The 13,050-nt window shown below is 46.2% G+C and overlaps 2 protein-coding genes across 6 annotated transcripts in view; one reads left to right on the plus strand and one right to left on the minus strand.

Annotated features, from left to right (window-relative positions):
* kdm2aa (lysine (K)-specific demethylase 2Aa) overlaps positions 1–2,081 on the plus strand; it is a 22,127-nt gene extending 20,046 nt beyond the window's left edge. For all 5 annotated transcript variants that reach the window (XM_021619305.2, XM_036933570.1, XM_036933573.1 and 2 more), the window contains exon 21: positions 162–2,081. In XM_021619305.2, the coding sequence (XP_021474980.2) occupies positions 162–343 (182 nt within the window). In that variant the 3' untranslated portion in view covers positions 344–2,081. The remainder of the gene's footprint in view (positions 1–161) is intronic.
* Positions 1,284–12,653, minus strand: tcirg1a (T cell immune regulator 1, ATPase H+ transporting V0 subunit a3a). The gene is given in 11 exon segments (XM_036989371.1): positions 1,284–1,337; positions 3,401–3,556; positions 3,766–3,905; positions 4,000–4,153; positions 5,784–5,996; positions 6,353–6,446; positions 6,603–6,696; positions 6,911–7,026; positions 11,530–11,594; positions 12,191–12,286; positions 12,509–12,653. Coding segments are annotated over 11 exon segments (1,314 nt in total). The 5' UTR covers positions 12,641–12,653.
* Positions 12,654–13,050: the final 397 nt, after the last annotated feature.

Here is a 13,050-nt window from a genome sequence, read left to right on the forward strand (position 1 = left end):
ATGGAATGCGTAGAGATGAACCTTGAAGGTACACACAACCCACATGCAAATTTGCAATGGCTGAGATCACTCTCGCAAGTACACACACACACACACACACTCATTTCCTTCATACAGGTTGTACACCTCTGTCTCAGCCCTCCTTCCCCCTCCTCCCCCAGGTTGTAACAAGCTGACGGACGGCTGTCTGGCGTACCTGAAGAGGGCGTCTGGCCTGGCGCTGCTGGACCTGCGGGGCTGCAAAGGTGTGACGCTGCGGGGCTGTGAGGGCTTCATCTCGGACCTCTCTCACTGCGTCCTGTTCTGTATGACGGAGGAGAAACTCATTCAGAGGATATCGTAAAACTCACCGCGTTCTTACTCCTACGCAAGGGGCACATAGTGACCCCGTGCCAGCCAGCCAGGCAGGGGGGAGAGATGGGGAGCAGCCAACACCCCTCCCCCGAAAAGGAGAACAAGCGCCCCAAAAAAAGGAGGGCGAGCTAAAAACAAAAGCGAAAAGACATTCCCACTCCTCACTTGGGAAGAGAGGGGAGGATGAAGAGGGGAGGATGAAGAGATGTGTAAGGAGAGGGGAGAATGTGCTGTTGCAGCATCATGTTTATTAGGAGGTTTAGGAATGATATGGATAGCACAGACACTTGCTAGTGTTGTTCACGCAACAGGGCTGAAAATGGGAACCCTGGGCCTCCCGAGTGGTGCAATGGTCTAAGGCACTGGACGTGCCACTAGAGATTCTGGTTCAAGTCCAGGCTCAGTCGCAGCTGGACGTGACCGGGAGACCCATGAGGCGGCGCAAAATTGGCCCAGCGTCGTCGTCCGGGTTAGGGGAGGGTTTGGCCATGATGTCCTTGTCCCATCACGCACTAGCGACTCCTGTGGCGGGCCGGGCACAATGCACGCTGAGACGGTCGCCAGGTGTACGGTGTTTCCTCCGACACATTGGTGCGGCTGGCTTCCGGGTTAAGCGGGCATTGTGTCGAGAAGCAGTGCGGCTTGGTTGGGTTGTGTTTCTGAGGACGCGCGACCTTCGCCTCTCCCGAGTCCGTACGGGAGTTGCAGCGATGAGACAAGACTGTAAACTACCAATTGGATACCACGAAATTGGGGAGAAAAAAGGTTGAACAAAGAAAATGGAAACCCTATGGATTGAATGTGGGTTTTTGTGCGACATGGTCTACATGAAGTGGAGTGAATCAGGGTTTAGGTTTCAGGAGGGGTTGAGAGGGAAGGGGACTGGGGAAGACCCAGACATGACTGGTGTGTCCCACTAGGTCCAGACTCTATGCCACACTGTCCAACACTTCCACGGACTCCTTGGGGAAACCGAGTCGGTACTGATGATGATGAAATGCAAATTAGTGCCAACGGGTTCCTGGAACCCCCCCCCATTTCGGCTCTCATTGTTTCAGCTCTCTTCTTTTCGCGCCATCCTCACCTCTGTTCCTTACGCTTACAGCCATGCGTTTTGTTGGATAAAAAACGTACTGTATCTCTCATTAGTTACATCCAAAACGGTACCCTGTTCCTCATAGTACACTACTACAGAGCCCTGGTCAAAGGTAGTACTCTATATATGGAATAGGGTGCTATTTGGGACGAATACATTGTTTCTCTTCAGTTTTACTTGACTCATTTCTCACTACCAGCCACTACAGGTCTTAACTTTTCTTCTTTGAATTCCCTCATTTGAGACTATTTTCCTCCTGTCATTTTAATGTCTTTCCTTTGTCTTTTTACATGTGTAATGTTTTGTTCATCCCTCCGTCTCGGTCCCCCATAATGTTATTGTTAATAATGTTGAACCGGAAGGCTCTTGGGTTGGGTGCGTCGCAAATGTCACCCTAGACCCAATATAGTGCACTACTTTTGAAAATTATATAGGGAATAGGGTACCATTTGGGACGTGGTCTTGGTGAATTGTTTTGGTTGCCCTACTGCAGTTGCTCAATGGGACTGTAATGTGCCTGTAGCATTGCAATCAATTATATAATTATTTTCTGAAATGTTTTGCAGAAATTCTCTTAATTTGTGGTTTTTGCAAGAAAAAGAAAATTAAAACAAAAATCTGAAATGAATAGTGTGTGCGCACGTCTTGATTGAAATTATGTTGAGGTCAGTTGCCAAGTACATTGCCAGTCAAAAGTTTGGACACACCTACTCATTCAAGGTTTTTTCTTAATTTTTACTATTTTCTACAATGTAGAATAATAGTGAAGACGTGACACATGGAATCATGTAGTAACCAAAAAAGTGTTAAACAAATCAAAATAAATAATAAAACCCTTACACAGCCTGGAGGTGTGTTGGGTCATTGTCCTGTTGAAAAACAAATGATAGTCGCACTAAGCACAAACCAGATGGGATATCGCTGTAGAATGCTGTGGTAGCCATGCTGGTTAAGTGTGTCTTGAATTCTAAATAAATCACTGCCCATGTCACCAGCAAAACACCATCACACCACCACCTCCATGCTTCACAGTGGGAATCACACATGCTGAGATCATCCGTTCACCTACACTGCGTCTCACAAAGACACGGCGGTTGGAACCAAAAATCTCAAACTTGGACTCATCAGACCAAAGGACAGATTTCCACCGGTCTAATGTCCATTGCTCGTGCTTCTTGGTCCAAGCAAGTATCTTCTTATTATTGGTGTCCTTTAGTAGTGGTTTCTTTGCAGCAATTTGACCATTAAGGCCTGATTCACAGTCTCCTCTGAACAGTTAATGTTGAAATGTGTCTGTCTGTTACTTGAACTCTGAAGCATTTATTTGGGCTGCAATTTCTGAGGCTGGTAACTCAAATGAACTTATCCTCTGCAGCAGAGGTAACTCTGGGTCTTCCTTTCTTGTGGCGGTCCTCATGAGAGCCAGTTTCATCATAGCGCTTGATGGTTTTTGCGACTGCACTTGAAGAAACTTCCAAAGTTCTTCAAATTTTCCGGATTGGCCGACCTCTTTGCTTATTTAAGCTGTTCTTGCCATAATATGGACTTGGTCTTTTACCAAATAGGACTATCTTCTGTATACCACCCCTACCATGTCACAACACTACTGATTGGCTCAAACGCATTAAGGAAAGAAATGCCACAAATGAACAAGGCACACGTTAATTGAAGTGCATTCCAGGTGACTACCTCATGAAACTGGTTGAGAGAATGCCAAGAGTGTGCAAAGCTGTCATCAAGGCAAAGGGTGGCTACTTCTAATATAAAATATAGTTTGATTTGTTTAACACTTTTTTGGTTACTACATGATCCCATATGTGTAATGTCATCGTTCTGACGTCGTCACTATTATTCCACAATGTAGAAAATAGAACAAGTAAAGAAAAACCCTGGAATGAGTTGGTGTGTCCAAACGTTTGACTGGTACTGTAGGTGTGTGTATCCATTTACCTTCAGTTGTAGTGTTGGAACAGGTTGCAGGCGCCATCCCGAGGGGAAGGGGCTGAGGCCTCTACTGAAACACTCGTTGTACACAGCTCCAGTGTAGATAGAGAAAAGACCCATCAGCAGAATCAGATACCGACCACCAAACATCATCTGGCAGATCTGGGAGAGGAGGGGGGAGAGAGATGCTCTTCAATTGGATGAGGTCAAGAGGGGTACAGTGTGTGTGGCTGGGCCAGTTGAAATACTTAATTTTCCAACACACATTTCACTCATTTCCTCTTCCCGGGAAGAGGCTCTAGCATCAGCTCCAGTCCTCTGGTCTTTCTCCTGTAGTACCATCCACGAGGAGAGTGGTAAGGTGTGTGTACCTCGTTGTCGTTGGTCCTGAGTTTGAGGTCTCTCTCCTGCAGCACCATCCAGAGAGCGGCCATGGTCATGAGGAGGCCGTGGCCCACGTCCCCAAACATCACCGCAAACAGGAAGGGGAAGGTGATAATGGTGTACACCGCTACGGACGGACAAACACAAAAATCATACAGAGAAATAGTTAGGGTTGACAGAGTTGGGGGATGCCTGTTTAGTTTGCTGGTGTGTGTGTATACCTGGGTTGACCTCTCTGTATCTGGCAACACCGTATGCATCTACGATGCTCTGGAAGCCGGCTGTGAAGGAGTTGGTGTGGAAGAGGGTGGGAGGAGGGGTGCTTGGGTCCGGGAGGCGGTTATAGAGTGAGTCCACACCACTATCGTTCTTCCTCTGGGGGAGAGAGAGAGAATTATACCTGTTATTGCCTAAAGCAGTGGTTCCCAAACGTTTTATAGTCCCTTACCCCTTCAAACATTCAACATCCAGCTGGGTAACCCCTCTAGCACCAGGGTCAGCGGGGTCAACATTTTTAGCTTCCAGGAATTGTGTACAGATCCTTGCAACATGGGGCCATGCATTATCATGCTGAAACATGAGGTGATGGAGGATGAATGGCACGACAATGGCTCTCAGGATCTCGTCATGGTATCTCTGTGCATTCAAATAACCATTTGTAAAATGCAATTGTGTTCGTTGTCCGTAGCTTATGCCTTCCCATACCATAACCCCACCGCCAACATGGGGCACTCTGTTCACAACGTTGACATCAGCAAATTGCTCTCGCACACGATGCCACCGGGATTCATCCGTGAAGACCACACTTCCCCAGCGTGCCAGTGGCCATCGAAGGTGAGCATTTTCACGCTGGAGTCGGTTACAATGCCAAACTGCAGTCAGGTCAAGACCCTGGTGAGGACGATGAGCACATTGGAGGTGGCTTATTGTAGAGAAATTAACATTCAATTCTCTGGCAACAGCTGTGCTGGACATTCCTGTTGTCAGCATGCCAATTGCACGCTCCCTCAAAACTTGAGACATCTGTGGCATTGTGTTGTGTGACAAATCTGCACATTTAAGAGTGGTCATTTATTGTCCCCCAGCACAAGGTGCACCTGTGTAATGATCATGCTATTTAATCATCTTCTTGATATGCCACACCTGTCAGGTGGATGGATTATCTTGGCAATGAGAAATGCTCACTAACAGGGATATAAACCAATTTTCGAGAAATAAGATTTTTGTGTGTATCGAACATTTCTGGATTTTTTTTATTTCAGCTCATGAAAATTGGGACCCACACATATTTTTGGCCAGTATACATAATTATCTTAACTAAAAACATTTTACCATTAATCAGGGCTGGCCCTAGCCTTTTGTGGGCCCTAAGCGAGATTTAGTTTTGACAGTGGAGAGAGAAATTTACATTTTAAAGTTCTACACATTTAGCAAATGTTGCAGTTTTAAAGCAAGTTTTCTGCAATTTTACAAATTTTGCCATGGGGTGGAGAGAAAATGTAGCAATTCTATAACCGATTTCATACAATTCTACCCATTTTGCAATGGAGTGGAGATACATTTGTGCAGTTTTAAGCAATTTTCGTGCAATTCTGCACATTTTGACATGACTTATGACATGCCTTAATATGATATCTGAGTGAGAGGGACAAACAAAATCTATGTGGGCCCCCTTGAAGTCAGGGCCCCTGGGCAAGTGCCCTGCGTGCGCAGTCGGTATGCAGCCAAAATTATGAGCTGACAGGAATAATTGAGTGACTGTCAGTGACTGAAATAAGAAGACAAAAACTGCGGATGCATAATCAAATTTAGAAATTGCACCTTGTATATTCTACTATTCTAACTCGCAACAGTAAGTTGAGACCCAGACTGAGTTCCTAAAAAAACAAATGTTTTTGGAAATTGATCCGAGGGCCTACAAAAGAAAGAAAAAGAGAAAGAGAGAGTAGGGAGGGGCAACTGGTGGCTTCTCTATCTCCTCCCCTCCCTCCTCCTCCTCTCTCACCGTTCCCTCTATTAGGGCGCTCTGCAGCAGTAGCAGCTTGCTGACGGGACACCAGGCCTCAGCGATCAGACACTTGTCAGTGACGGAGGGGCTGCAGAGGTTGAGCACGGCCTGGACGGCCTTACACTTCTGGACCCGCACCTTCCACTGGGGCAGCAGGGCCACCGAGCGACACAGCAGCTACTGCAGGTAATGTTCCGTCTGGGAGAGGACCTGAGGGAAACCATGGAGGGAAGGAAGGGGTTTAATAAACACAGTATACATAGAATTCATAGAAATAGAACGAGAACCATTCTAGTGATATGGACAGAACACCTTCCACTGGGGCAGAACCTCCTGTCTGGGAGACCTGAAATAAATCATGGAGAGAAGAAAGGGGTTAACAAACCTGGGTGGTGCCATAGAAGTAGAACAGATAGAGCAGGTGTAGCCTGATATCCACCCAACATTGTTGACGACTGACGGAGACACGGAAAACTGAGAGATAATGACTGTTCCAGCTCAAAATGATCTGTTAGTCTCTGTCCATCTCTCTCTCTCTCAATCTCTCCATCTCTCCCTTTTCTTACCGTTTTGATGTCTACTATCCTTCCCTGCAGCCCGTGCAGAATCTGCTCTCTCTCCGTTGTGCCCTCTGGGTAGTCAAAGGTGTGGGTGTGGAAACTGAGAGAGGGACAGGAGAGGAAAGAAAGAGAGAAAGAGAGAGAGCGATAAAGAAGGGGTAAGAAAAAAAAGGAGACCAAGAATCATTAGATTAGATTCAACATTCCAACAACATGGAACTGAAAATTGTTAAGCTTTGGACCTGCTCTCACTAACCAATCACAGATCTTCTTGACTTTCTGTCCAATCTGCTCGCCCCAGAAAGAGATGCGGAAGACTGTCCACTGGACCATCTCGCCCTGTGATTGATCGCAAAGAATGAAGTAAAGAAGTGGGATTTAGAAGGGGGAAAAAAACATATTTTTGCTTATTGTCAGGCAAGGGAAATACATCCAATCTTCATAACGGAACACTCATAATAATATGATCCTCCAGCATTATTTCCTTTACTCGTCCATCTTTATTCCTTATTTCCCTCCCTCCTTGCATTCATCCGTCTTATCTCCCCCCTTTCATTTCTTACCGTTTCAGGCTCTCGTCCATCTCCCTGAAGTCGACGATGATGTAACCGCGGCACGCTCGCCATAGCAGCCGCTCAAACGACGGAACCTTCCACGGGTGGACCACGCCAGACACAAAACTGGGAAGGAGGCGGAAGAAGACAAGTGAGGGAAAATATCAGGTAACACCTAATTTGGATAGTCCATCTGTCTACAGACTATCAGTAACATTTCAACCAGCTATCTTCTAACCCTTATTCTAAACCTAACCTTAACCCTTACTCTAACCCTAACTTTAACCCTTAACCTAACCGTAGCAAGCAGTTGCTCCTCAACTGATAGTTTGTTGATAGTATGACCATCTACAGATTGAAAATCCGGACTATCCAAATAAAGTGTGACCAAATATCTTTCATTTTTTCTCTTCTTGACTGGTAGTGTCCCAAATGGCACCCTATTCCCTATATGTAACATTTTATTTAACTAGGCAAGTCAGTTAAGAACTAATTCTTATTTACAAGGACGGCATACCGTCACCAACCTTAACCAACCATGTTGTTCCACCTTCTACATATGCGATGACATCACCTGGTTTAAACGTCTCTAGAGACTATATCTCTCTCATCATTACTCAATGTCTAGGTTTACCTCCAATGTACTCACATCCTACCTTACCTTTGTCTGTACATTATGCCTTGAATCTATGAATCTATCATGCCCAGAAACCTGCTCCTTTTACTCTCTGTTCCGAACGTGCTAGACACCCAGTTCGTATAGCCTTTAGCTGTACCCTTATCCTACTTCTCCTCTGTTCCTCTGGTGATGTAGAGGTTAATCCAGGTCCTGTAGTGCCTAGCTCCACTCCCACTCCCCAGGTGCTCTCATTTGTTGACTTCAGTAACCACAAAAGCCTTGGTTTCATGCATGTGAACATTAGAAGCCTGCTCCCTAAGTTTGTTTTACTCACTGCTTTAGCACACTCTGCCAACCCGGATGTCTTATCCGTGTCTGAATCCTGGCTTAGGAAAACCACCAAAAACCCTGAAATCTCCATCGCTAACTATAACATTTTCCGCCAAGATAGAACTGCCAAAGGGGGCGGTGTTGCAATCTACTGCAAAGATAGCCTGCAGAGTTCTGTATTACTATCCAAGTCTGTACCCAAACAATTTGAGCTTCTAATTCTAAAAATTTGCCTCTCACTGTTGCCGCTTGCTATAGACCTCCCTCTGCCCCCAGCTGTGCCCTCGATACCATATGTGAATTGATTGCCCCCCATCTATCTTCTGAGCTCGTGCTACTAGGTGACCTAAACTGGGACATGCTTAACACCCCGGCCATCCTACAATCTAAGCTTGATGCCCTCAATCTCACACAAATTATCAATGAACCTACCAGGTAGAACCCCAAATCCATACACACGGGCACCCTCATAGATGTCATCCTAACTAACTCACCCTTCAAATACACCTCTGCTGTTTTCAATCAAGATCTCAGCGATCAATGCCTCATTGCCTGCATCCGTAATGGGTCTGCGACCAAACGACCACCCCTCATCCCTGTCAAACGCTCCCTAAAACACTTCTGCGAGCAGGCCTTTCTAATCAACCTATCCTGGAATGACATTGGCCTCATCCCGTCAGTAGATGATGCCTGGCTATTCTATAAAAGTGCCTTCCTCACCATCTTAAATAAGCATGCCCCATTCAATTAAAAAAAACAACTAGGAACAGATATAGGATATATCTGGATATTCACTCCAGACCTGTCTGCCCTTGACCAGCACAAAAACCTCCTGTGGCGTTCTGTATTAGCATTGAATAGCCCCCGTGATATGCAACTTTTCGGGGAAGTTAGGAACAAATATACACAGGCAGATAGGAAAGCTAAGGCTAGCTTTTTCAAACAGAAATTTGCATCCTGTAGTACTAACTCAAAAATGTTCTGGGACACTGTAAAGTCCATGGAGAATAAGAGCACCTCCTCCCAGCTGCCCACTGCTCTGAGGCTAGAAAACACTGTCACCACTGATAAATCCACTATAATTGAGAATTTCAATAAGCATTTCTCTACGGCTGGCCATGCTTTCCACCTGGCTACCCCTACCTTGGTCAACTGCCCAGCACCCTCCACAGCAACCCGCCAAAGCCCCCACCAGTTCTCCTTCACCCAAATCCAGATAGCTGATGTTCTGAAAGAGCTGCAAAATCTGGACCCCTACAAATCAGCCGGGCTAGACAATCTGGACCCTCTCTTTCTAAAATGATCTGCCAAAATTGTTGCAACCCCTATTACTAGCCTGTTCAACCTCTCTTTTGTATTGTCGGAGATTCCCAAAGATTGGAAAGCTGCCGCGGTCATCCCCACTCTAGACCCAAACTGCTACAGACCTATATCGATCCTACCCTGTCTTTCTAAGGTCTTCGAAAGTTAACAAACAGATTACCGACCATTTCGAACCCCACCGTACCTTCTCCGCTATGCATTCTGGTTTCCGAGCTGGTCATGGGTGCACCTCAGCCACGCTCAAGGTCCTAAACGACATCATAACCGCCATCGATAAGAGACATTACTGTGCAGCCGTATTCATCGACCTGGCCAAGGCTTTCGACTCTGTCAATCACCACATTCTTATTGGCAGACTCGACAGCCTTGGTTTCTCAAATGATTGTCTCGCCTGGTTTACCAACTACTTCTCTGATAGAGTTCAGTGTGTCAAATTGGAGGGCCTGTTGTCCGGACCTCTGGCAGTCTCTATGGAGGTGCCACAAGGTTCAATTCTCGGGCCGACTCTCTTCTCTGTATACATCAATGATGTTGCTCTTGCTACTGGTGATTCTCTGATCCACCTCTACGCATACGACACCATTCTGTATACTTCTGGCCCCTCTTTGGACACTGTGTTAACTAACTTCCAGACGAGCTTCAATGCCATACAACTCTCCTTCCGTGGCCTCCAACTGCTCTTAAACGCAAGTAAAACTAAATGCATGCTATTCAATCGATCACTGCCAGCACCTGCTCGCCCGTCCAGCATCACTACTCTGGACGGCTCTGACTTAAATACGGGGACAACTACAAATACCTAGGTGTCTGGTTAGACTGCAAACTCTCCTTCCAGACTCACATTAAGCATCTCCAATCCAAAATTACATCTAGAATCGGCTTCCTATATCGCAACAAAGCATCCTTCACTAAAACATACCCTCGTAAAACTGGCCATCCTACCGATCCTCGACTTCGTTGATGTCATGTATAAAATAGCCTCAAACACCCTACTCAACAAATGGATGCAGTCTATCACAGTGCCATCCGTTTTGTCACCAAAGCCTCATACACTACCCACCATTGCGACCTGTACGCTCTCGTTGGTTGGCCCTCGCTTCATACTCGTCGCCAAACCCACTGGCTACAGGTTATCTACAAGTCTCTGCTAGGTAAAGCCCCGCCTTATCTCAGCTCACTGGTTACCATAACAGCACCCACTTGTAGCACGCGCTCCAGCAGGTATATCTCACTGGTCACCCCAAAGGCAATTCCTCCTTTGGTCGTCTTTCCTTCAGCTTCAGAGATCCCTCACTAGCTTTAAGAACCAGCTGTCAGAGCAGCTCACAGATCACTGCACCTGTACATAGCCCATCTGTAAACAGCCCATCTATCTACCTACCTCATCCCCATACTGTATTTATTTATTTATCTTGCTACTTTGCACCCCAGTATCCCTACTTGCACATTCATCTTCTGCACATCTACCATTCCAATGTTTAATTGCTATATTGTAATTACTTCGCCACCATGGCCGATTTATTGCCTTAACTCCCTTATCTTACCTCATTTGCACTCTCTGTATATATACTTTTTGTTTTCTTTTGTTCTACTGTATTATTGACTATGTTATGTTTATTCCATGTGTAACTCTGTGTTGTTGTATGTGTCGAATTGCTATGCTTTATCTTGGCCAGGTCGCAGTTGTAAATGAGAACTTGTTCTCAACTAGCCTACCTGGTTAAATTAAAATGTAAAAAAACAGGGAACAGTGGGTTAACTGCCTTGTTCAGGGGCAGAACGACAAATTTTTACCTTGTCAGCTTAGGGATTCGATCTAGCAACCTTTCAGTTACTAGTCCAACGCTCTAACCACTAGACTACCTGCCGCCCCTGTATATAGTGTACTTGTTTTGACCAGGGCCTTTAGGGAATAGGATGCCACTTGGGACGCAACCACTATCGCTTATCACATATTATCTTTTATATATTGCAATGCAAACTATATGACAGCTGCTTGTCATGCCAGTAGGGAAAGTCCATTGATATTGTGTTCTTCCTAAATGGCACCCTATGGCCCCCAATTGCCTTTATAGTGCATTACTTGTGACCAGAGCCAGACCACTGTATAGGAAACAGGGTGCTACTTGAGACGCGGCCATTGACAATGAAGCCATTGATATCAGAGAAGGCTGGTGAGAGGAGCTATATGAGGACGGACTCATTGTAATGGCTGGAATGGAATTCAAGGAACGGAGTCAAACGTGGTTTCTATATGTTTGATACCGTTCAATTAATTCCATTCCAGTCTTTACAATGAGCCTGTCCTCCTATAGCTCATCCCACCAGCCTCCTCTGATATACATGCCACCTGTCACCTCAGCCTGATGTCTTGTCTGTTGTCCAGTAAGGCGGCAGTCTCCAGAGAAGAGGGAGGCGGAGCCTGACGGGAGAGGGCGATAGGAGAAGAGTAGAAGGCGCTCAACCAATGAGAGACTAAGTCAAGGCGCTCAACCAATGAGACTAAGTACAAGGCGCTCAACCAATGAGAGACTAAGTACAACCAAAAATTATAAGAACGTTTGGAAGGAATAGGTGCAACACTCGCTTAAAATTCAAATCTTTATCCTTTATCTAATTCGAGGTAAAATCCTGATGTTTTGGCCGTCAATGGCCTTCATCAGAATGAAAGGGGAACGAAAGCTTCAGGTAAAGAAATCTATGCTTTTCCATACACATCTGCTGTGTTCATGAGTTCCTAGAAAACTTAGCCCATCCCGTTTGAAAATAACTTAAGAGGTTTACTTGAATTGTTTTTGACATTGGAAACTCATAATTCCAAGAGCGTGTGAGTGCAACAATGGCCGACCCCAGAGCAGCAGAGAGAATACTGGGATATGTAGTTCATACCTGTGAGGTGGTTTGAGACCATGCCGGGATCTGTAGTTCATACCTGTGACTTGGTTTGAGACCATGCCGGGATCTGTAGTTCATAGCTGTGAGGTGGTTAGAGACCATGGTGGGATCTGTAGTTCATACCTGTGAGACTGTGAGGGACTGTGTCTGGATCAAAATCCCTCTGTATTGGCTGAGCTGGATCAGCTGGTTCATCAGGCTGTCTCTGTTCCTGGACACCTGGACCAATCAGACAGCAGCACAGCAGAACAGTGGTCAGAGTATGAATAGCCCAGACAATGAAAGGAATACAAACAGCCTGGAATACAGTTGTATATGGTCCCGTAGTGTAAATTGCAAAAACAGTGCCTCTCCCCTTCTCAGTATCTTTCCCTCTTCTCTCCCCCTCACTCCTCTCCCGTTTCCTCCCCCCTCCTCGCTTCTCTACCTCCCCGTCTTCACCTCTCGTAGCTCCCTGGCCAGCCTCTCGCTCTCCTCCTCGATGGCCATGAGTTCTCTGGGCTGGGGAGCGGAGGGCAGAGGGCTGGGGGTGGGGAGAGGACGCTGGGGCGCACTGCCTGCCCTCCAGGACATCTACAGCACCCGGTGTCACAGGAAGGCCAAGAAGATCATCAAGGACCTCAGCCACCCGAGCCATGGCCTGTTCACCTTGCTACCATCTAGATGGCAGAGACAGGGCATGTGCATCAAAGCTGGGACTAGACTCTAGAGCTCTGAAATCCTAGGGCCAGTGATGAGCTAGTTTAAGTTTAACCGGATTCAGCATAGCTAGCTGGGATACGATGCTAGGAGGATACAATTACTCACCACAAGGCAATTTCGCTAACTACTCTCTTTTGAGTCATGCAGCAATGTCCCGAATCGTTGCTGTAGGAGACGCTAAGCTGGCTAGCTGTCATCAGCATCAAAACATCTAGCAATAACCTAGCTAATAAAGAGAAGCTAGCTGACGTTGGCTAGCATAACTGTACACATGCCCATCA

This window comes from Oncorhynchus mykiss, chromosome 10 (genome assembly GCF_013265735.2).
Source record: "Oncorhynchus mykiss isolate Arlee chromosome 10, USDA_OmykA_1.1, whole genome shotgun sequence".
In the NCBI taxonomy this organism is placed as follows: domain Eukaryota; kingdom Metazoa; phylum Chordata; class Actinopteri; order Salmoniformes; family Salmonidae; genus Oncorhynchus; species Oncorhynchus mykiss.